The 23747-nt window shown below is 43.4% G+C and overlaps 1 protein-coding gene across 3 annotated transcripts in view; it reads left to right on the top strand.

Annotated features, from left to right (window-relative positions):
- itgb4 (integrin, beta 4) overlaps positions 1 to 23747 on the top strand; it is a 174965-nt gene that overhangs the window by 144164 nt on the left and 7054 nt on the right. For 2 of the 3 annotated variants that reach the window (XM_088000376.1, XM_088000378.1), the window contains 4 exons: positions 7173 to 7298; positions 14517 to 14663; positions 16165 to 16353; positions 21769 to 21924. In XM_088000376.1, the coding sequence (XP_087856502.1) occupies positions 7173 to 7298; positions 14517 to 14663; positions 16165 to 16353; positions 21769 to 21924 (618 nt within the window). The remainder of the gene's footprint in view (positions 1 to 7172; positions 7299 to 14516; positions 14664 to 16164; positions 16354 to 21768; positions 21925 to 23747) is intronic. The other variant, XM_088000377.1, reaches the window with a different exon arrangement.

The raw sequence follows: 23747 nt of genomic DNA on the forward strand, positions 1-23747 counted from the left end.
CATTCTTGTTTTTTTTATTTTTTTGCCTAACTGCGGTAGTGCTTATTTTTTTTCCCAGCACCCATGGTGTGTGTGTGCAGGTGTGAGACACAGTGAGAGACACAAGGTGCAGGAATCTTTATTCAATTTCCACCACCAGGAAGATAGGAAAACACCCGCGTGGCCAGTGACAAGCAGTGCCCTTCACAAAAGGGCAATGCTGTGTGATTAAACAGTGAAGGGGAGGGCAGGGATTAAGTCAAAATAGAGTTGGAGGGGGAAATAATACACTCCACTCCCTGCGGCGCCCACCTCTCCCTGAACAGCTCAAGGGTGTTGGTGGACACTGCGTGCTCCTTCTCCAGAGACACCCAGGTACTAATGTAACCCCGGAAGAGGGGCAGGACATTCTTGTTTATTTTTTCTTTTTTCTTCTTTTTTTTCCCCCACACTACCACCTAAGTGCGGTAGTGCTTATTATATATTTTTTTTTCCCCAGCACCCATGGTGTGTTTGTGCGCAGGTGTGAGACACAGTGAAAGACACAAAATGCACAAATCTTTATTCAAATTCCACCACCAGGAAGATAGGAAAACACCCGGGTGGCCAGTGACAAACACTGCCCTTCACATCAAAGGGCAGTGCTGTGTGATCAAAACAGTGAAGGGGAGGGACATTCTTGTTTATTTTTTCTTTTTTTTTTCTTTTATTTAACCCCCACACTACCACCTAAGTGCGGTAGTGCTTATTTTATCCCCAGCACCCATGGTGTGTGTGTGCAGGTGTGAGACACAGTGAAAGACACAAAGTGCACCAATCTTTATTCAAACTCCACCACCAGGAAGATAGGAAAACACCCGGGTGGCCAGTGACAAACACTGCCCTTCACATCAAAGGACAGTGCTGTGTGATCAAAACAGTGAAGGGGAGGGTAGGGACTAAATCAAAATAGAGTTGGAGGGAGAAATGATGCACTCCACTCCCTGCGGACATTCTTGTTTATTCTTTTTTTTCTTTCTAGTTTGGCCAGGAAAGGTTCCTTTTATTTTTCTTTTTTTTCCTCTTTTTTTTTTCTTTTTTCTATCTTTTTTTTAAACAGAATCTCCTGTTTATTTTGTTTTATTTTAACCCCCACACTACCACCTAAGTGCGGTAGTGCTTATTTTATCCCCAGAACCCATGGTGTGTGTGTGCAGGTGTGAGACACAGTGAAAGACAAAGTGCACGAATCTTTATTCAATTTCCACCACCAGGAAGATAGGAAAACACCCGGGTGGCCAGTGACAAGCACTGCCCTTCACATCAAGGGACAGTGCTGTGTGATCAAAACAGTGAAGGGGAGGGTAGGGACTAAATCAAAATAGAGTTGGAGGGAGAAATGATGCACTCCACTCCCTGCGGACATTCTTGTTTATTTTTTTTTATTTCTTTTTTGACAGTTGTACATTAGTCCCCTCTTTATTTTTTTATTTATTTATTTTTTTCCCCTTTAACCCCCACACTACCACCTAAGTGCGGTAGTGCTTATTTATTTTCCCCAGCACCCATGGTGTGTGTGTGCAGGTGGGAGACACAGTGAAAGACAAAGTGCGCGAATCTTTATTCAATTTCCACCACCAGGAAGATAGGAAAACACCCGGGTGGACATTCTTGTTTATTTTTTTTTCTCTTCTTTTTTTTCTTTTTTAACCCCCCACACTACCACCTAAGTGCGGTAGTGCTTATTTTATCCCCAGCACCCATGGTGTGTGTGTGCAGGTGGGAGACACAGTGGAAGACACAAAGTGCACGAATCTTTATTGAAATTCCACCACCAGGAAGATAGGAAAACACCCAGGTGGGTATAGCACTTTATTTTTATTTTTTATTTTTTCCCTTTCTTTTTTAACCCCCACACTACCACCTAAGTGCGGTAGTGCTTATTTTATCCCCAGCACCCACGGTGTGTGTGTGCAGGTGGGAGACACAGTGGAAGACACAAAGTGCACCAATCTTTATTCAATTTCCACCACCAGGAAGATAGGAAAACACCCGGGTGGACATTCTTGTTTATTTTTTTTTTCTTTTTTTTTTCTTTATTTTAACCCCCACACTACCACCTAAGTGCAGTAGTGCTTATTATTTTATCCCCAGCACCCATGGTGTGTGTGCGCAAGTGTGAGACACAGTGAGAGACACAAGGTGCACGAATCTTTATTCAATTTCCACCACCAGGAAGATAGGAAAACACCCGGGTGGACATTCTTGTTTATATCTGTCAGCCAGGGCACCCTAATTGGATCAGGTTAACAACTCCAATCAGGGAACTCCTATTCTCCACCTGGCTGACCTCATTATAATCACTGCATCCCTCCCCCTCTGAGTTCAAGGATATAGGCTGTTTTTTTTATGTAGCACCTCCTGGAGTGTTTTAGCACTGGGTCAGGTTCCTCCAATTCTGCCTCTGATATGGGTAGTGTGTAACACACAGTAGCTCACCTCCTATGCCAGAGTGTCATCTTCAGGCCACAAAGACATCATGGTAGCAACATCTGCCGTGTCCACCTCAGATTTCAAGGTATCTTCAATGATTGTTGGAAAGGGAGAACCTCCAGTTTCTGAATGGTTGAAAAGGCTGTCAAGGGGTCAGGCATGTGTTGCTCTCACACTGTTTGCAATTTTGCAGCTTTCATATAGTCCACGTGCTTGTTTGGGACCATTGCACCTACCCAAACTTTATACATCACTGGATCTGACCTTGCATCGACCATGCCTCTTACCCATGCAAGGGCCATTCCCGTGGTTCCATTACCAAACTCCATCTCCTGAAGTAAACTGCCTCTCTCAGTTAGTGGAATCTTGAGTCTGGCATTGGTGTTCCCACCCTCTCCACCCATCCCAGGTCCAGGAAGGTCAGATTCAATCTGGTGCAGAATCTTTGCCCCATTAGAAAATCTGCTGGAGCTATCCTATAATCAAATAGGAAATGGGACAATTTGATATCTAGTGAAGCTGTAGCCTGTTTCTCTAAGCCTGCCTTCAAACTTTGGACTGTTCTTTTTGCCAGACCATTGGATGATGGATGGTATAGAGCTGTCCTTACAAGTCGAATACCATTCAACTTCAGGAAATACTCAAACTCCCTCCTGGTAGATGATGGCCTGTTATCTAAGACCAACACTTCAGAGAGTCTATATGTTGCAAAAGATGCACACAGTTTTTCTCTCATCGTCCCCATGAAGGAATTCTACACACAGCTTTGTGTGGTATCCACAATGACTAAGGACATTCAGGTCATGAAAGAGCATATAACATTGTCCTTTAACTGAGTCCAGAGCTTAGCTGGCCATTCCCACAAATGTGGGGGAGCTGCTGCCAATATTTTTGTCCTTGTTGGCACTAGGCATGACACGATCAATACTGCATTGAATCCTGACCACCAGACATAACTTCTCACAAACATCTTTATTTTGGAAATCCCTGATGTTCAGCCAGTATCTGGAGGAAACCTTTGCTTGGTACAATCATTCTTGCTCTCCATAATAATATGCCATTCTCTACCGTGACGTGATTTCTCCAGGTCCGAAAAGGCTTCAATTCTGGTTGTGATGGCTTTTTGGTTTCCCATCACCATCAGCTGCTTCAGTTTTGCCAGAACCTGATCTTTCTGCATCCAAAGTCTGATATTGTCAGCTGTAACTGGAAGCATGTCCTGAAACTTTAAAGCCACTACCGACTCTTCCAGTGGCGGTACCACTGGTGGCGTATCTGCTAGCAGGAGGCAGCTCAATGCATTGGCATTTGTTACTTGGCCTTCCAGATAGTGTTCCAACTTGTAATATGCGCACCTAGTATTAGCCCATCACTGAAATCAATCTGAAGCAATGGACGGCACTGCCTTGTGTCCTCTTTATATACACCATAAAGGTATTGGTGGAACATCCTGACTCCAGATATGATTATCAAATCCTCCTTCTCTATCTCACTCTACATTAGCCAAAAGTCCTGGATGCATACGCTATTGGGCCACCTATGAGTTAATACTACCCTGATACCATATGGGGAGGCACTGCATATCAACACCAGATCTCACTTGGGATCATAGATTGCCAACATAGAACAATACAGCACAGAACAGGCCCTTCGGCCCACGATGTTGTGCCGAACATTTGTCCTAGCTTAAGCACCCATCCATGTACCTATCCAATTGCCGCTTAAAGGTCGCCAATGATTCTGACTCTGCCACTCCCACAGGCTGCGCATTCCATGCCCCCACCCCTCTCTGGGTAAAGAACCTTTCCCTGACATCCCCCCCCCTATACCTTCCACCCTTCACCTTAAATTTATGTCCCCTTGTAACACTCTGTTGTACGTGGGGAAAACGTTTCTGACTGTCTACTCTATCTATTCCTCTGATCATCTTATAAACCTCGAGCAAGTCACCCCTCATCCTTCGCCGTTCCAATGAGAAAAGGCCTAGCACTCTCAACCTATCCTCGTACATCTTTCCTAAAGTGAGGCGACCAGAACTGCACACAGTACTCCAAATGTGGCCTAACCAAGGTCCTGTACAGCTGCAACATCACTTCACGACTCTTGAATTCAATCCCTCTGCTAATGAACGCTAATACACCATAGGCCTTCTTACAAGCTCTATCCACCTGAGTGGCAACTTTCAAAGATCTATGAACATAGACCCCAAGATCCCTCTGCTCCTCCACCTTACTAAGAACCCTACCGTTAACCCTGTATTCCGCATTCTTATTTGTCCTTCCAAAATGGACAACCTCACACTTGACAGGGTTGAACTCCATCTGCCACTCCTCAGCCCAGCTCTGCATCATATCTAAGTCCCTTTGCAGCCGACAACAGCCCTCCTCACTATCCACAACTCCTCCAATCTTCGTATCATCTGCAAATTTACTGACCCACCCTTTGACTCCCTCTTCCAAGTCATTAATAAAAATTACAAACAGCAGAGGACCCAGAACTGATCCCTGCGGAACTCCACTTGTAACTGGGCTCCAGGCTGAATATTTACCATCTACCACCACTCTCTGACTTCGACCGGTTAGCCAGTTTTCTATCCAACTGGCCAAATTTCCCTCTATCTCATGCCCCCTGACTTTCCGCATAAGCCTACCATGGGGAACCTTATCAAATGCCTTACTAAAATCCATGTACACTACATCCACTGCTCTACCCTCATCCACATGCTTGGTCACCTCCTCAAAGAATTCAATAAGACTTGTAAGGCAAGACCTACCCTTCACAAATCCGTGCTGGCTGTCCCTAATCAAGCAGTGTCTTTCCAGATACTCATAAATCCTAACCCTCAGTACACTTTCCATTGCTTTGCCTACCACCGAAGTAAGACAACTGGCCTGTAATTCCCGGGGTTATCCCTATTCCCTTTTTTGAACAGGGGCACAACATTCACCACTCTCCAGTCCTCTGGTACCATCATTGCCAACAGTTCTGCAATTTCCTCTCTTGCTTCCCACATAATCCTAGGATATATCCCGTCAGACCCGGGGGACTTGTCTATCCTCAAGTTGTTCAAAATGTCCAACACATCTTCCTTCCTAACAAGTATCTCTTCTAGCTTACCAGTCTGTTTCACACTCTCCTCTTCAACAATACGGTCCCTCTCATTTGTAAATACTGAAGAAAAGTACTCATTCAAGACCTCTCTTATCTCTTCCGACTCAATACACAGTCTCCCACTACTGTCCTTGATCGGACCTACCCTCGTTCTCGTCATTCTCATGTTTCTCACATACGCATAAAATGCCTTGGGGTTATCCTTGATCCTATCCGCCAAAGATTTTTCATGCCCTCTCTTAGCTCTCCTAATCCCTTTCTTCAGCTCCCTTCTGGCTATCCTGTATCCCTCCAATGCTCTGTCTGAACCTTGTTTCCTCAACCTTATGTAAGCCTCCTTCTTCCTCTTTACAAGACATTCAACCTCCCTCGTCAACCAAGGTTCCCTCACACAACCATCTCTTTCCTGCCTGACAGGTACATACATATCAAGGACACGTCGTATCTGTTCCTTGAAAAAGTTCCACATTTCCACGACGTCTTAGAGGACAATAACAGTTTCTTCATTTCCCTGAAAGTCATGTCTGCTAGAGATTTACCATTTGTTTAAAATCCCCACAAAGGCAAACTGACCTGTCAGGTTTCACAGTCAGTCTGACCGGTCCTGCCCATTCCACAAACTGGACTGCTCTGATGATTCCTTCGCTTTCCACTCTTCTGATTTCTGCCTCTTCATTTGTCCATGTGGCAAAGGGCACTGGGCAGGCCCTGCAGAATCATGGAATTTCTCCCTAGTCAACCTGCAATTGCTCCCACACACTGAGTCCAGACTTCGATGGCAGGATCAAATGAGTCAAGCTTCCCAATTAACGACTTGACACCAGAAATGCTTACCCCAACTCAAAGACAACTGTTGCAAGCACATTCCTTCAGGAGCATGGTTTTCTCTTGTCTCCACTGAAATAACTCCACAAAAGGTCAGTATTCCAATTCCATTTACATGTGGTGAGTCCTTGACACTGATCCAGCTTTCTCAGAGCCAGCTCTCAGAATCAGCAGGATGTCTGACACTCCTGTTCTTATCTGTCAGCCAGGGCTCCCTGATCGGAGCTATTAATCTGGTCCAATCAGGAAACTCATATTCTATGAGCTCTATCTGGCTGACCTTGTTAAAATTACTAGTCTTCCTCAAAAACATTTGAGACTGAGGATTAATTGAAAATTTCAAAACTGCTGTTGATTGTTTTGTTTGTCAAGTGGTTTATGGATAACAGAACCATGTTGGGCAAATGGAATTAAGATACAGACTGGTCATGGTCGAACTGCATGACAATACAGGCTCAAGGGTCTGCATGGCTTTGCTCCTGTTCTTGAAAATGCTCAGATTCTAACTTGAACTGAGTTAGTTCATCTCAGGTGGACAGTTCCGGGTGAGCCTGGAACTAAGGAGGGGCCAAAATCCTGTTTGGAAACGAGTGAAAAGGTGCAGTGTCTATCTGACATCGGGTTTCAGAGTCAATCATACAGGAAGGACAACCACAAGGCAGAAGCTGTAAAACTATACCCCAGTCAAATGCAGTACTGATTGGAAATCTTGGTTAATTGAGGTAGAGGTACAGACTGCTGCAGTCATGTTGTTCTGAGTTCCTGATAGATGTTTGTTTGTGCAGAATCACGAATGTATGGAAAGAAAGGGGTTAACTACACGAACATACAGCAGATGATTGGAGGGAGGAGACGCACTGAATCTGAGGATATAAATGCTGCTCTTGAGAACCTGGAGATGGTTCTACATGGTTAGACCTCATTTCCATAAACTCTGATTCTTAATCACAATTATTACATCCACATTCAGAATAATTTACATTCCAGTCCATATTCAAAATGATTGCGATTCCGATTGAGATTCAGGTTGATTCAGGATCACTTTCAGAATGATTCTGGTTCAGACTGATATTCCAAATGATTGCAATTCAGATCGATTCAGGTTCACATTGGGAATTATGCCAGTTCAGACTGATTTAGATTCATATTGAGATTCTGATGCAGTTTCGGATTCAAATTGGTTCATATTTAAACAATTATATAAATGATATTGAATCAAGAGGATGAAGGTAAGGTTGCTAAATTTGCAAATGAAACAAGATAGGCAGAAAAGTAAGTTGTGAAGAGAACATAAGAAAGCTACAAAGTGGATGAAGATCTGGCAAGTGGAGAAAATTTGGAAAATTGAAGAAAATATTGTTAATTTTGGCAGGAACAAAAAAGTATATTTGTCTAAATGGTGAGTGATTGAGGAGCTCTCAGGAGCAAAAGGATCTGTTGTCCATAAATTGCAAACTTTAATATGCAGATAGTAATAAGAAATGTTAATGTTTATTGTAAGGAAAATTTAATATTAGAACATAGAACAATACAGCAGAGAACAGGCCCTTCGGCCCACGATGTTGTGCCGAACATTTGTCCTAGCTTAAGCACCCATCCATGTACCAATCCAATTGCCGCTTAAAGGTCTCCAATGATTCTGACTCTACCACTCCCACAGGCTGCGCATTCCATGCTCCCACCACTCTCTGGGTAAAGAACCTACCCCTGACATCCCCCCTATACCTTCCACCCTTCACCTTAAATTTATGTCCCCTTGTAACACTCTGTTGTACCTGGGGAAAAAGTTTCTGACTGTCTACTCTATCTATTCCTCTGATTATCTTATAAACCTCTAGCAGGTCATCACTCAACCTTCGCCGTTCCAATGAGAAAAGGCCTAGCACTCTCAACCTATCCTCGTACGACCTATTCTCCATTCCAGGCAACATCCTGGTAAATCTTATCTGCACCCTCTCCAAAGCTTCCACATCTTTCCGAAAGTGAGACGACCAGACTGCACACAGTACTCCAAATGTGGCCTTACCAAGGTCCTGTACAGCTGCAACATCACTTCACGACTCTTGAATTCAATCCCTCTGCTAATGAACACTAATACACCATAGGCCTTCTTACAAGCTCTATCCACCTGAGTGGCAACTTTCAAAGATCTATGAACATAGACCCCAAGATCCCTCTGCTCCCCCACCTTACTAAGAACCCTACCGTTAACCCTGTATTCCGCATTCTTATTTGTCCTTCCAAAATGGACAACCTCACACTTGACAGGGTTGAACTCCATCTGCCACTCCTCAGCCCAGCTCTGCATCATATCTAAGTCCCTTTGCAGCCGACAACAGCCCTCCTCACTATCCACAACTCCTCCAATCTTCGTATCATCTGCAAATTTACTGACCCATCCTTTGACTCCCTCTTCCAAGTCATTAATAAAAATTACAAACAGCAGAGGACCCAGAACTGATCCCTGCGGAACTCCACTTGTAACTGGGCTCCAGGCTGAATATTTACCATCTACCACCACTCTCTGACTTCGACCGGTTAGCCAGTTTTCTATCCAACTGGCCAAATTTCCCTCTATCTCATGCCCCCTGACTTTCCGCATAAGCCTACCATGGGGAACCTTATCAAATGCCTTACTAAAATCCATGTATACTACATCCACTGCTCTACCCTCATCCACATGCTTGGTCACCTCCTCAAAGAATTCAATAAGACTTGTAAGGCAAGACCTACCCTTCACAAATCCGTGCTGGCTGTCCCTAATCAAGCAGTGTCTTTTCAGATACTCATAAATCCTATCCCTCAGTACCCTTTCCATTACTTTGCCTACCACCGAAGTAAGACTAACTGGCCGGTAATTCCCGGGATTATCCCTATTCCCTTTTTTGAACAAGGGCACAACATTTGCCACTCTCCAGTCCCCTGGTACCACCCCCGTTGACAGCGAAGACGAAAAGATCATTGCGATAGGGTTAGGGGATTTTCTGCAATTTCCTCTCTTGCTTCCCACATAATCCTAGGATATATCCCATCAGGCCTGGGGAACTTGTCTATCCTCAAGTTGTTCAAAATGTCCAACACATCTTCCTTCCCAACAAGTATCTCTTCTAGCTTACCAGTCCGTTTCACACTCTCCTCTTCAACAGTACGGTCCCTCTCGTTTGTAAATACTGAAGAAAAGTACTCATTCAAGACCTCTCCTATCTCTTCCGACTCAATACAGTCTCCCACTACTGTCCTTGATTGGACCTACCCTTGTTCTCGTCATTCTCATGTTTCTCACATACACATAAAATGCCTTGGGGTTATCCTTGATCCTATCCGCCAAAGATTTTTCATGCCCTCTCTTAGCTCTCCTAATTCCTTTCTTCAGCTCCTTTCTGGCTATCCTGTATCCCTTCAATGCTCTGTCTGAACTTTGTTTCCTCAACCTTATGTAAGCCTCCTTCTTCCTCTTTACAAGACATTCAACAGGACTTCTTCAGGACTTCATAGGGCCCTTCTTCGGGCTCATGCCCGAAATGTCGATTCTCCTGCTCCTTGGATGCTGCCTGGCCTGCTGCGCTTTTCCAGGAACACTTTTTCAGCTCTGATCTCCAGCATCTGCAGTCCTCACTTTCTCCTATACTTAAAAGAAAACTCAGGAGGACAAAAAGAGATCAAGAGATAGCTTTGGCAAACAGTTTCTACGAATACATTAAGGACAAAAGAATAACTAGGGACAGAATTGGGCCCCTTAAAGATCAGCAAGGCCACCTATGTGTGTAACCGCAGGAGATGGGGGAGGTACTAACTGAGTATTTCGCATTAGTGTTTACCATGGAGAAGGATATGGAAGCTAGAGAACTTAGGGAAATAAATAGTGATAACTTGAAAAGTGTTCATATTACAGAGGAGACATGCTCGACATCGTCAAACACATAAAGGTGGATAAATCCCTGGGACTGGATCAGGTGTTCCCTAGAACTTTGGGGGGAGCTAGGGAAGTGATTGCTGGGCCTTTTTCTATCATCGATAGCTACAGGTGAGGTGCTGAAAGACTGGAGGTTGGCTAACATGGTGCCACTATCTAAGAAAGACGGTAAGGAAAAGCCAGGGAACTATATACCACTGAGCCTGATTCCGTGGTGTGCAAGTTGTTGGAGAGAATTCTGAGGGACAGGATTAACATGCATTTGGAAAGGACAGATTCGGGATAGTCACATGGCTGTGTGCATGGGAAATCATGTCTCACTAACTTCATTGAAGTTTTTGAAGTGACAAATAGGATTGATGATGGCAGAGCGATGGGCGTTGTCTATATGGATTTCAGTAAGGCATTCAACAAGGTTCCACATGGTAGACTGATTAACAAGGTTCGATCACATTGAGTACAGGAAGAACTAGTCATTGGATACAAACTGGCTAGAAGATAGGAGGTAGAGGGTGGTGGTGGCAGGTTGCTTTTCAGACTGGAGGCCTATGACTAGCCGTGTGCCTCAGGGATTGATGCTAGGTCCACTGCTTTTTGTCAATTATATAAATGATTTGGATGTGAATATCGGAGGCATGGTTTGTAAATTTGCAGATGACACCAACATTGGAGGTGTGCCGAACAGTACCTCAGAGTACAACGGAACCTTAATCAGATGGGCCAATGGGCTGAGGAGTGGCAAATGGAGTTTAATCTAGATAAATGTGAGGTGCTATATTTTGATATCGCAAATCAGAGCAGAACTTACACACTTAATGGTAAAGTCCTGGTGAGTGTTGCCGAACAAGGGATTTTGGAGTGGAGGTTCATAGTTCCTTGAAAGTGGAGTCGCAGGTAAACAGGGTGGTGAAAAAGGCGTTTGATACGCTTGCTTTTATTGGTCAGTGCATTGAGTATAGGAGTTGGGAGGTCATGTTGCAGCTGTACAAGACATTGGTTCGGCCACTTTTGGAATATTGTATTCAATTCTGGTTGCCCTGCTATGGGAAGGATATCATTAAACTTGTTTCAAAATGTTTTAAAGCATAAAATCCTGCTTTGTTGTACATTTAAGACAGAGATAAGGAGATTTTTTTGTTGGAAGGTCATGTTTATCAGAAGTTTAAGCTAGAAGGTAATGTTCTGGTTCAATTGATTCCTCAAAATGTGGAGGTAGCAAAGTCCTTGAATATTTGAAGGCCGAGGTAAATACATTCCTGATAAGCCAGACTGTGAAAGGTTATTTGGGAAGGTATAAATGGAGTTATAAAGGTCTACGGAGCAGAGAAAGGTCATTTGCCCCATCAAGTCTGTGCTAGTCAAAAACAAACATCTAACTATTCTAATCCCAATTTCCAGTGCTTAGGTCATATACCTTGGCATCACAAGTATACGTCTAAAGACATACAGAGTTATAGAGTCATCCAGCACGGAAACAGACCTTCACGGAAACAAACCAGTCCATGCTGAACATAATCCCAAACTGAACTAGTCCCATCTGCCTGCTCCTGGCCCATATCTCTCCAGATCTTTCCTATTCATGTATCCATCCAAATGTCTTTTAAACATTGTAACTGTACCTGCATCTACTACTTCATTCCTGTTATGAGAATTTGTCTCTACCACCCTTACAAGCAGTGAGTTCCAGATTCTCACCACCCTCTATGTGAAAATATTTTTCCTCACATCCCCTCTAATCTTCCTTCCCCTTCCCTTAGATCTATGTCCTCAGTCATTAATTCCTCCATCAAGAGGAAAGGTTTCTTTCTCCCCACCCTCTCTATGCCCTCATAATATTTTACATCTCAGTCATGTCCCCTCTCAATCTCCTCTTCTCCAAGCAAAACAACCTCAGTCTGTCTAATGTCTCTTCATAACTGAAACTCTCCAGCTCTGGCAACATCCAAGAAAATCTCTGCACCCTCTCCAGTGCAATCACATCCCTTCTAAAATGTGGATTCCAGAACTGCACACAATACTGTAACTGTAGCCTAACCAACCTTTTACATACTTTTTCCAATATAACCTCCCTGTGGCTAATGGAGGCAAATATCCCATATGCCTTCGTAACCACTTTATCCACCTGTCCTGATACCTTAAGTGACCAGTGGGCATGCACATCAAGGTCGTTTATTCTATGGTGCTTCCCAGGGTCCCACTATTCATCATGTATTCCACTGCTTTGTTTATCCTGCTCAACTGCATCACCTTATGTACTTTCTATCCTAATGTATAAAATAGTATTAGTTTGAAATTAAATACTCAATTTAAAGAAATGCCCTGTAATTCTGGACCTTGAATTCAAATCTACCCTGTGTTATGATTATGTGAAAACTGTTAACTTTTAAAAAGAGATTCAAACAGTTATTAGCTGTAAGAAGGACGCAGCAAGGTTTAATGATTTCCATGGCAATTGACTAAAAATGCATGATTGACCAAAGGCTATTTTCTTTTCAAAAAAGAAACCAAAATTGCTGGTAAAACTCAGCAGGTCTGACAGCATCTGTGGAGAGAAAGCAGAGTTAATGTTTCAAGTCTGGTGGTTCTTCAACATAATTTCTGTCAGCAGCTTATAATTTAACTATATAAACTCTCATTCCTTTGTATAGCTACCACATATTGCACTCCCTGTAGATTGACAGCCCTTTTAAGGACTTTCTTCACTTAACATTTTATATTTACTAAAAATAAATAGGCTCTAACTATGGATAAATAATCATTAATGATATATAATTATCATCAAATAACTCCACTAGCGTAAACATCCCCCTTACACACACAGACAGGAAAATGACATGGATATTATGGATGAAGGCAAAAACCAGGAAAACAGTTCAGTAGTCAAAGAATCTGCTCAGGTGGCTCTTGTGTTGGTCAAAGCTCTGCTTCTCAGTCTTTCTTCTCTGGGTGCTGACACTGGTTTGCAAGAGATTGGTTCACACTGATAAAAGACATCTGACTTGCCAATTTAAAGTCACAAGTTACACCAACTGCTGAAGGAAGAATAAACTAGTTTTCTTCAGGCTTATAATGGGTTTTACTGCAGAGAATGGAGAACTCCTGAGTTGTGGAGGTTTGATGATTTCTCTTTACCTTGCTCACATCCCTCAGCTCCTGCTCATCTGCAAACTATACTTCAATTATTGCTTGAATAAGCAGGTGTATAAACAGCATTTATAATGAGTGTTCAGGTTATTTGCTTTCAACAACTCCAGTAATCTTTCAGCAATACTTGATTTTAAAACAGTTCTTTTCCAATTTCAGTCCATAATTTAAAATATAGAAAACTAAAAAGAAAGGGTCTTTATGAGAGGTTGTTTCCCCTTGTGGGAAAGTTGGGGACCAGAGGGTATAATCTTAGAGCAAGGAATCATAAATATTTCAGCAAAGTGGAGCTGAAAATTATCGGATCTGCTTAAAAGCTCATTGAATGGCATAGCAGATTCGATGGGCCAAATGGCTTACTTTCACTCCTGCTTTAATGGCATTCCCAATAGTAGTGTGAAAAACAATAATCCTCTATTCAGATAGAACTGTTAAATAGCTAGATTTGATTCAATAGCCTTTCATTTTAGAACAGTCTACAGCATAGTTATTTAGATCCCAATATCTATACTCCCTTCTGGGATTTTGGGAGACTCAAGGTCTGCACATAATAAACTCAGAGATTGCTGCCACTGTCTTCAATCATGCATTTGTCACTTTTTTTCCCGTGCAAAACAATTGATATCTCACAAACTTATTGCAGAAGACATAATTACCCCTTCATGTATCCTCGATTTAAAGCTACTTCCCAAAATATATTAATCTTACCAACCTCAAAAACAAACACCCTCCCCATCACTCCCTTGCCAATGACAGATTTCTAGCATCAACCACAATAACCGGTGAAAATGGAAAAGGTTTTGGCTGACATTATGTACAACTTATTCTATGCCCACCCTTTGTCTGCTTGACAGAGAGAAATGCAGGAATTGTAAATGGACCTGCTCCAATCTGCTAAAGTGACATTAATTTTGCCAACATTGAACCTCCTGTACATTTGGCGCTGGTTACATGTTATAGGACATCAGACAAAGTCCAGTGAAGGAAGTTGTTGCTTGTGAAGAACTTTAGCTTGTGTTCTAACTTCAATTAATCCAAGACTTATTCAATTGATTCCTGTTTTCCTCCCCAGAAAGCCGATCTCCTGGGATCCCAGACACTCCGACTCGCCTCGTGTTCTCTGCCCTTGGAGCAACCTCGTTGAAAGTCAGCTGGCAGAAACCTCAATGTGACCGTGAGGTCCTGGGCTATCGGGTCACATACCAGCCTCTTCTGGGAGGTCAGTGCTGTCTCTCTGAACTTCATGAACCACAGCCGTCACTGAGAGTTCCACGCCTCACCAATTCCTCTCAATATCTGAACTTGTTCCCTCACAGTTTGATGGGTAGCCTAAGAATTTCTCCAGTTGCAATTAGTGACTGTTGAACAAAGGTTATCTGTGTTTCCTCCTCCACTGATGTTGCCAGGCTTGCTGTTTCTTTTCTGCTTGTGTTTCAGATTGATTGTACATTGGCAGAGGCAGACAAATTTATGGCGGCACGGTGACCCAGTGGTTAGCACTGCTGCCTCACAGTGCCAGGGACACGGGTTCAATTCCCACCTCAGGCAACTGTCTGTGTGGAGTTTGCACATTCTCCCCGTGTCTGCGTGGGTTTCCTCTGGGTGCTCCAGTTTCTTCCCACAGTCCAAAGATGTGCAGGTTAGGTGAATTGGCCATGCTAAATTGCCCATAGTGTTAGATGCAGGGCTAAGTGTAGGGGGATGGGTCTGAGTGGGTTGCTCTTCGGAGGGTCGGTGTGGACTTGTTCGGCCAAAGGGCCAGTTTCCACACTGTAGGGAATCTAATCTAATCAAATACATGCACAGAAGGGACAGCATTCACAAAAGGATTATATACACAAAAAGACTAACATCTAACCAGAGACAAAGGCATGGAGATGATGCCCCCACCAGGGCCATGTATTTAGGGCAGAGGGAGCTGAGGTGAACTGTTATTGTTCTTGTGGAAAGAATGCTTTAGGCAAATCCAGAACCAGGGGCCACTGTTTTAAAATTAGGGGTCACGCTTTTAGAACAGAGATGAAGTCAATTCTCTCAGAAGGTTGTGTGATTTTGGAACTCTCTATCTTTGAAAGTAATAATGCCAGGGGTCACAGAATACATTTTAAGGCCGGGGGAATCAAGGGTTATTGGGGCAGATGGCAACATGGAATCCAAAACACAAAGAGATCATTCATGATGTTATTGAATGTAAGGGATGGCAGATTTAAAACAGAGATGAGGAATTAATTCTCTCAAATTCTCTTTAGAGCGTGGTGGACCGCAGAACACTGAATAAATTTAAGGAGGAGACAGACAGATTTTTAACTAGTAAGGGATTAAAGCAGGCAGAAAAGTGAAATTGAGGCCAAGATGAGATCAGCTACGATCATATCAAATTGCGAAGCAGTCTCGAGGGGCTGAATTGCTTATTATGTCGTTATGAATGGCAGAACAGGCTTGAGGGGCCAAGTAGTCTAATTCTGCTCCTTTTTCATATGGTTATATTGACTGAAGCTAGGCAAAATGAAATCCATGAAGGCAAAGTATTTTGCACAAACAGGAGCTGACAGGAGTTAGGGAAACTTACATCTTGTATAACAGACTATCCTACTGAGAAGGTACTATACCTGCTGAGAAGGAATATGAGAAGAGGGAAGGTAATTGTTATTGAACTCTGATTCTGGTCTAACCACAAAATGATTAAGTTGAATTTTAATCAGTGTCTCATGATTTTCCAGGTGAGACGAAAATAATTGACATCTCAGACCCCGAAGAGAACTCCATTATCATCAACGATCTTCTACCCAACTACTCCTACTTGTTCAAGGTCATGGCTTTGAGTGATAAGGGCTGGGGTCCAGAGCGAGAAGGCGTTATCACCATTGAATCAAAGGTGGACCCGTTAAGCCCTCTGAGCCCAGTTCCAGGTAATTGTTGGACTGAAAAGCTTGAGATCTTGCGCTGGACATATTCTGTATGTTGCTACTAGTTAGAAGTGAAGCATTGCAAATATTACTATGGATAAGGAGTTCAGTCTGGGATCTTGGAATATTGCCTGTAATCTACACCCAGTTAGTTTTGTTGTTAAGGGGCTAATTCCATGAGAAAAGCCAAATGATGATTTTGAATACCTAATTGATTGGAGTGTAATCTCCTAAAATAACTTACGGTCTTACACTGTATGACAAAGTTGACTGAATTCAAGATATTTAAGTCAGCAAGGATTGGGAAAAAGCTATTTAAAAATGGATATTTATCTTTATTTATCCCTTGACCAACACGATTACAGTTTTGCTATCTGTGGGACCTTACAGTGCATATATTTCTATATGACTGCAACAAAATTTGCACTTACAGAGCACATCTACATGGTAAAATATCACAATCTGCTTCATTAAGATCTGACACCATGCTACAAAGGGAGATATTAGGACAGATGCCCAGAGCATCTTAAAGAAGGAAAAAGACATAGAGAAATGGAGAGGTTTTGAGTGTCAATTAAGTGGGTACTGTGTGACATTGGCAGCTGAAGATCTGGCACCGCCATAGAACATAGAACAATACAGCACAGTGCAGCAATTTAAATTGAGCTGTAACATGTCAGAATTGGAGAATTACAGAAATGTCAATAGCTTGGAAGAATGGAGGAGGTTACAAACCTAGACAGAGGCAAGACTGTGGTGGGACTTGAGAATGAGAATTTTCACACTGAAGTACTGTAGAACCAGGAGCTAATGAAGCCCAACAAGTGCAAGCTGATGGGTGAATGGGGTTTGACACAAAGATTATGGGTTGCTGACTTTTGTACGTGTATTAGTGTCTCGTGGATGGAAGATGGGAAGCTGGCCATGAGAACACTAGGATGGCTAATCTCTAGAATTTCACCAGCAGATGAGCTGAGGCAGGACAGTCTAATGCTGTTATAGATATGGAGATACGTAGGTGACAGCTCGTCTCTATGTAAAATGATCAAAGCTGTGAATGGTCTAACTTAGGTTTAGAAAACCTGACATGTTACAGCTCAATTTAAATTGCTGCACTGGGCGGCACGGTGGCACAGTGGTTAGCACTGCTGCCTCACAGCGCCAGAGACCCAGGTTCAATTCCCGCCTCAGGCGTCTGACTGTGTGGAGTTTGCACGTTCTCCCCGTGTTTCCTCCGGGTGCTCCGGTTTCCTCCCACAGTCCAAAGATGTGCAGGTCAGGTGAATTGGCCATGCTAAATTGCCCATAGTGTTAGATAAGGGGTAAATGTAGGGTTATGGTGGGTTGCGCTTCGGCGGGGCGGTGTGGACTTGTTGGGCCGAAGGGCCTGTTTCCACACTGTAAGTAATCTAATCTAATCTAAAAAAAATTGACGAGAGATGGCTGAGGCGTTATTCAGGGAACAGAATTTGTAGTAGGGACTAAAGATAATGGTTACAGTCTTACCTAGTGAAAGATGGCTTGTTCATCAGTGTTAATGACTTGTAGACAGCTCGAGAAGCTTGAGGATGAATAATTTATAATGTATATCAAAGTCACATACTGACAACTACACAGAGATTACAACAGTGACTACACTTCTATTGTTTTTAATTAGTGATAAATTATTTTGAAGCATTCTGAGGTTAGGAAAGTTGCTATATCAATATAAGTCTTTCAAACCCATTGTTTAATGTTCAAAAGATCCAAACCCTAACTAAGAATCATGTGAGCGACCCTAATCGCGTGGATGGTGCTCAAGAAGCTTGAAATGGTGAGTAATGGTTCATCTCGGCCTTCTGTGAAAACCCTGAATATCACAGATGTCAGTCTTCAGCCAATTTGATTCACTCCACATGATCAAGAACAGCTGGACACACTGCATATTGCAAAGACTATGAACCCTGTCAATATTCCAGCAATAATACTGAACACTTGTGTTCCAGAACAGCTGTTTCCCTAGTCAAGGTGTTCCAATACAGCTACAACTCTGGTGTCTATCCAACAATGTGGAAAATCACCCAGATATGTCCTGTCCCAAATCCAAAACCGGCCAATTACCCTCTCATTAGATAACTCTCAATCACTAGAAAAACGATAAAAAGATTCATCAATAGTGCTATCAAGTTGCAGTTGCTTAACAATAATCTGTTCACTGATGTCCAGTTTGGCTTCCACAAAGGCCACTCAACTCCTAACCTCATTACAGCCTTGGTTCAGGTCTGGACAAAAAGCTGAATTCCAGAACTGAGGTGAGAGTGGACTGCCCTTGATTTGACTAAGTATTGCATTAAGGAGCCCTATCAATTTGCAATCAATGGGAGTCTGCGGAAAAGCTCTCTGTTGATTGGAGTCCTAGGTGGAACTATCTTCAGCTGCTTCATCACCTTCCCTCCATCATAAGGTCAGAAGTGAGGACGTACACTATTGGTTACATAATATTCATTGGTTAGGCCACAGATAAAACAGTATGTGCAGTCCTGGTTACCACAATGTTGTAGGACTTATTTACACTGGAGAGGATGCAGAGGAGATTCACCAGAATGTTGCTTGGGATGGAAATCTCAATTATGAGGAGAGACTGGGTAGGCTGGGTTTGTTTTCCTTGGAGTAGAAGATGTTGAGGGGGGGGGTATCTGATTGAAGTTACAAAGGTATGAATGGTGAAGACAAGGCAGATCATGAGAATCTTTTCCCAGTGGCACAAGTGTCTTAAGACCTGAGGATATAAGTTTAAAGTGAGGAGTAAGAGGTTTAGAGAGGATCTGAGAAAACATTTTCACTCAGAAGATGGTAGAAATATGGAACATGCTGTTTGAGAGGGTGATGGAGGCAGATACTCTTGCAACATGTAAGAAGTATATGTTTGAGCACTTAAAATGCTAGGGCACTGTAGCGTATGCACCAAGTCCAGGTAAATGGGATTAATATTATTTGGTGTCGAGAGTGTGGTGCTGGAAAAGCAGCATTCGAGGAGCAGGAGAATCGACATTTTGGGCATAAGCTCTTCAACAAGAATGAGGCTTGTGGGCCGGGGGGGCTGAGAGATAATTGGGAGAAGGTTGAGGCTGGGGGGAAGGGTAGCTGAGAATGCGATAGGTAGATGAAGATGGTGGAGAAGGTGATAGGTTGGAGAGGAAGGCGGAGTGGATAGATGACAAAGACAATGGACAGGTCAGCAGGGCAGTGCTGAGTTGGAGGCTTGGGACTGGGATAATGGGGGGAAGGGGAAATGAGGAAACTGGTAAAATCCACATCAATCCCATGTGGTTGCAGGGTCCCAACGTGTAAGATGCAGCATTCTTCGTCCAGGCGTCGGGTAGTGAGAGTTTGGCGATGGTGGTAGCCCAGGATCTGCAAGTCCTTGGTGGAGTAGGAGGGGGAGTTAAAATGTTCAGCCACAGGCCGGTGGGGTTGGTTGGTGCGGATGTCCCAGAGATGTTCACTGAAATGATTTGCAAGTTGGTGTCCTGTCTCCCCGATGTAGAGGAGCCACATCAGGTGCAATGGATAAAGTAGATGACATTTGAGGAAGTACAGGTAAATTTCTGTTGGATGTGGAAGAATCCTTTGGGGCCTTGGACAGAGGTGAGGGGGGAGGTGTGGGTGTAGGTTTTGCACTTCTTGCGGTGGCAGGGGAAGGTGCCGGGGGTGGGGGGTGGGTTGGTGGGGGGCATGGATCTGACAAGGGAGTTGTGGAGGGAATGGTCTCTATGAACCGCTGATAGGGTGGGGAAGGAAATATATCCCTAGTGGTGGGGTCTGTTTGTAAGTGGTGGAAGTGACGGAGGATGATGTGATGTATACGGAGTTTGGTGAAGTGGAAGGTGAAGACCGTGGGGGGGGGGGGGTTCTGTCCTTGTTGCAGACAAAATACCTTAATATTGTTTGGTGTTTGTTGGTTGGCGTAGACATGGTGGGCTGAAGGGCCTGTTTCAATGTACTATGATTCTATGACCATTCACAGCAGGTTTTGGGCTGAAAAGTGGCAAGTGACATTTGTGCCACACAAAACTAGAAAATTCCCCACTTGCCTGGATGAATACAGTTCCAATCATACTGAAGAAGCTTGACACCATTTAAGACAAAGCAACCCGCTTGATTGGCACTACATACACAAATATTCACTCTGTCCACCATCGACGCTCATAACAGCATGTGCATTATCTACAAGATACTCTGCAGAAATTCACCAAGGCTCCTTAGCAAAATCTGCTAAACCCAAAGCAACTTTCATGTAGATGGACAAGTGCAGCACTTATATGGGAACTACCACTTGCAAATTTTCTTCCAAACTACTCATCACCCTGACTTGGAAATATATTGCTACTTCTTCAGTATCAGTGGGTCAATTTTCTAATGACTTAGTTCATTTACCTACAGCAATTCAAGAAGGCAGCTCACCACCACTTTCTTAAAGGCAACTTGGACAGCAGGTTCAATTCAGTTGGGTGACTGTTTGTATGGCGTTTGCACATTCTCCCCATATCTGCGTGAGTTTCCTCCCGGTGCTCTAGTTTCCTTCCACAGTACAAAGATGTGCAGGTTAGGTGGATTGGCCATGCTAAATTGTCCACAGTGTGCAGGGATGTGCAGGCTGAGTGGATTAGCAATGGGAAATGCAGGGATACATGGATAGGGTAGGAGCAAGGATGGACAACACAGTCATCTGGGTGGGATGCTCTTCAGAGGGTCGGTACGAACTTGACGGGCCAAATGGCCTGCTTTCACACTGTAGGGATTCAACGAACTAGGGAAGCACAATAAGTTCCGACTGAGCAGTTGTGCCCGTATGACCTGAATGAATAAAAAGAAAAAAGCGGTTTGAAAGACAGTTTCCAAATGGAAATTTTTATTCCTGCTTATAGCTTTGAGGTTCCATGAATAAGTTAGCCAGGGGACAATGTAAAAATGTCTTCCATCTCTCTTTGATTTTTCTCTGCTGAAGGCATCCACTTCTTGCTCAGGTTAGTTTGCACAGTCACTGCAGCCTAGAGGTTGAGAATTGGCAGTCTGTTTCACAGCTAAATATGATCTTGTCATCAATCATTACCTACTCATGTTCCAGGCAAACAGAGTCATTGGACAGAGGTTTGGAAAGAAAATTCTGGTGTGTTGGAGATGAGAACAGATTATTATCTGTAATGACTGTGTTGTCCATCCTTGCTGAGTTGACTCAGGATAGACCAAGAGTTGAACCAGGGACCAAATAGGCCTGTGTGACTCACTTCATTCAGCATTCAGAGCTGGGGCCTTGTGTAAAGAGTTTTGATTTTCAGGCGGTGGTTGTTAATAATTATTGCTGACTGAATGGTGAGTGTAGTCCAACACTGTTGGAGAAATTGAAACATCCTAAACCCCCTGTTCTTTGTTCCACAGGCTCTCCTTTCACACTGAGTACACCAAGTGCTCCAGGGCCCCTTGTATTTACAGCCATTAACTCTGAACTGCTCAAACTAAGCTGGGAAAAACCCCGCAAACCAAACGGAGACATCATGGGCTACCTTGTAACTTGTGAACCACTGGATGGACATGGTAAGCACCAAAGCGATCAACCATTTCTCCCCACAGCAAGTTACTTGTTCAGCTAATGGCAGAATCCTCACCTCTAAGTCTGTAAGGTTGCAGTCTCAAGGTCCATTGCAGAGATGTTAGCACACTATCCAGGTGCATACTGTGAGGGTGTAGTACTATCAGAGGTGCCATGTTCAAATCATAAATTAAAATTAAGCCCTGCCTGTCTTCGCAGATGAATGTTGTTACGATTCACTGAGGTAGTACACATGATCAGGTGTCATTATTCCTGGAGTCATCACAAAATTTAAGGATTTTGAAAAGTACACTATTCCCTAATTAACCAGTCTTTCAGACCCAGGTTGCCAGAAAGCATGGACCAGGTTTTTGTGCTTAACAAAAGTCACTATTTCTTACAAACATAGAGACTCCAGCTTTAAGTAAATAATAATGAACAGTCAGCATATAACTCTACTGGTTAAAAATCTACACCCTCCCCCCACCCCCATTATCTCCCTCCTTCCACACACAGAGACTGATAAAACAGATACAAAGGTGTAATGGGCAAAGAGGAAAACTGGGCAAGTAGTTCAATGGCAAGATTAGAGTGGTGCTGGAAAAGCACAGCAGGTCAGGCAGCATCCGAGGAGCAGGAAAATCAACTTTTCAGGAAAAAGCCCCTCATCAGGAATTAGTGGCGAAGTAGTTCAGTGGTTCAGCTTTGGGTAAGTGGCTCACACTCATGAAAGGTATCTGACTTATCAAATGTCATAGTTTATGATAATTGATGAAAGAAAAATAATGGTTTTCTTGGGATTAACATGATTTTTATTGCAGAGTACAGGGACAGCTCCTATGCCTGCAGAGATCTGATGATTTTTCAATATCCTATTAACAGTACAAACTGTTCTGCTTCTTGGGAACCAATCACATAGTCGTTGGCAGGCACAAGGCCTTTGCCATCAACGAGTGGATTTGTGCTACAGGACAGGCTGAGACTGGAGTGTCGGAGGCTGAGAGGTGACCTTACGGAGGTTTATTAAAAAATGAGGGGCATGGATAGGGTGAACAGTCCCCAGAATGGGGGAGTCCAAAACTAGAGGGCATAGATTTAAGGTGCAAGAAGAAAGATTTAAAAGGGACCTAAGGGGCATTTTTTTTTTACACAGAGGGTGGTGCATGTATGGAACAAGCTGCAAGAGAAAGTGGTGCAGGGCTGGTAAAATAACAACATTTAAAAAGCACCTGGTTGGGTACATGAATAGGAAGAGTTTAGAGGGATATGGGCCAAATGCTGGCAAATGGGACTGGATTAATTTAGGGTATCTGGTCAGCATGGACAAGTTGGACTAAAGGGTCTGTTTCTCTGCTGTACAACTCTATGGCTATGACTCATAAGTGGTCAAATGAGCTATGTGTTTCCAAATGAATCACGATTTGTACATGCACACACAAATATACTGACATACCTCTCACCCTGGCTCCAACTCATCTGCTAATCTCGTCCCACTGCTGCTTGAACCAGCAGCAAAAAGTACTTACAATTAGTGTCAGCTTTTCAAAACTGCAGTAATCTTTTAACAACCAGTTTTTTATAAGAGTCAAGAGTTTGGTGCTGGAAAATCATAGCAGATCAGGCAGCATCTGAGGAGCAGGGAATCGACATTTCGGGCATAAGCCCTTCATCAGGAATTCAAGCTGAGGCCCAAAACGTCGATTCTCCTGCTCCTCGGATGCTGCCTGATCTGCAGTGCCTTTCCAGCACCACACTCCCGACTCTCATCTCCAGCATCTGTAGTCCTCACTTTCTCCTGTTCCCATTTCAGTAAACACTCAGAAATAAA

The sequence above is a fragment of the Chiloscyllium plagiosum genome, unplaced genomic scaffold (assembly GCF_037043375.1).
Source record: "Chiloscyllium plagiosum isolate Xiang-an unplaced genomic scaffold, Cpla_swu_hap1 HiC_scaffold_25, whole genome shotgun sequence".
Lineage (NCBI taxonomy): Eukaryota > Metazoa > Chordata > Chondrichthyes > Orectolobiformes > Hemiscylliidae > Chiloscyllium > Chiloscyllium plagiosum.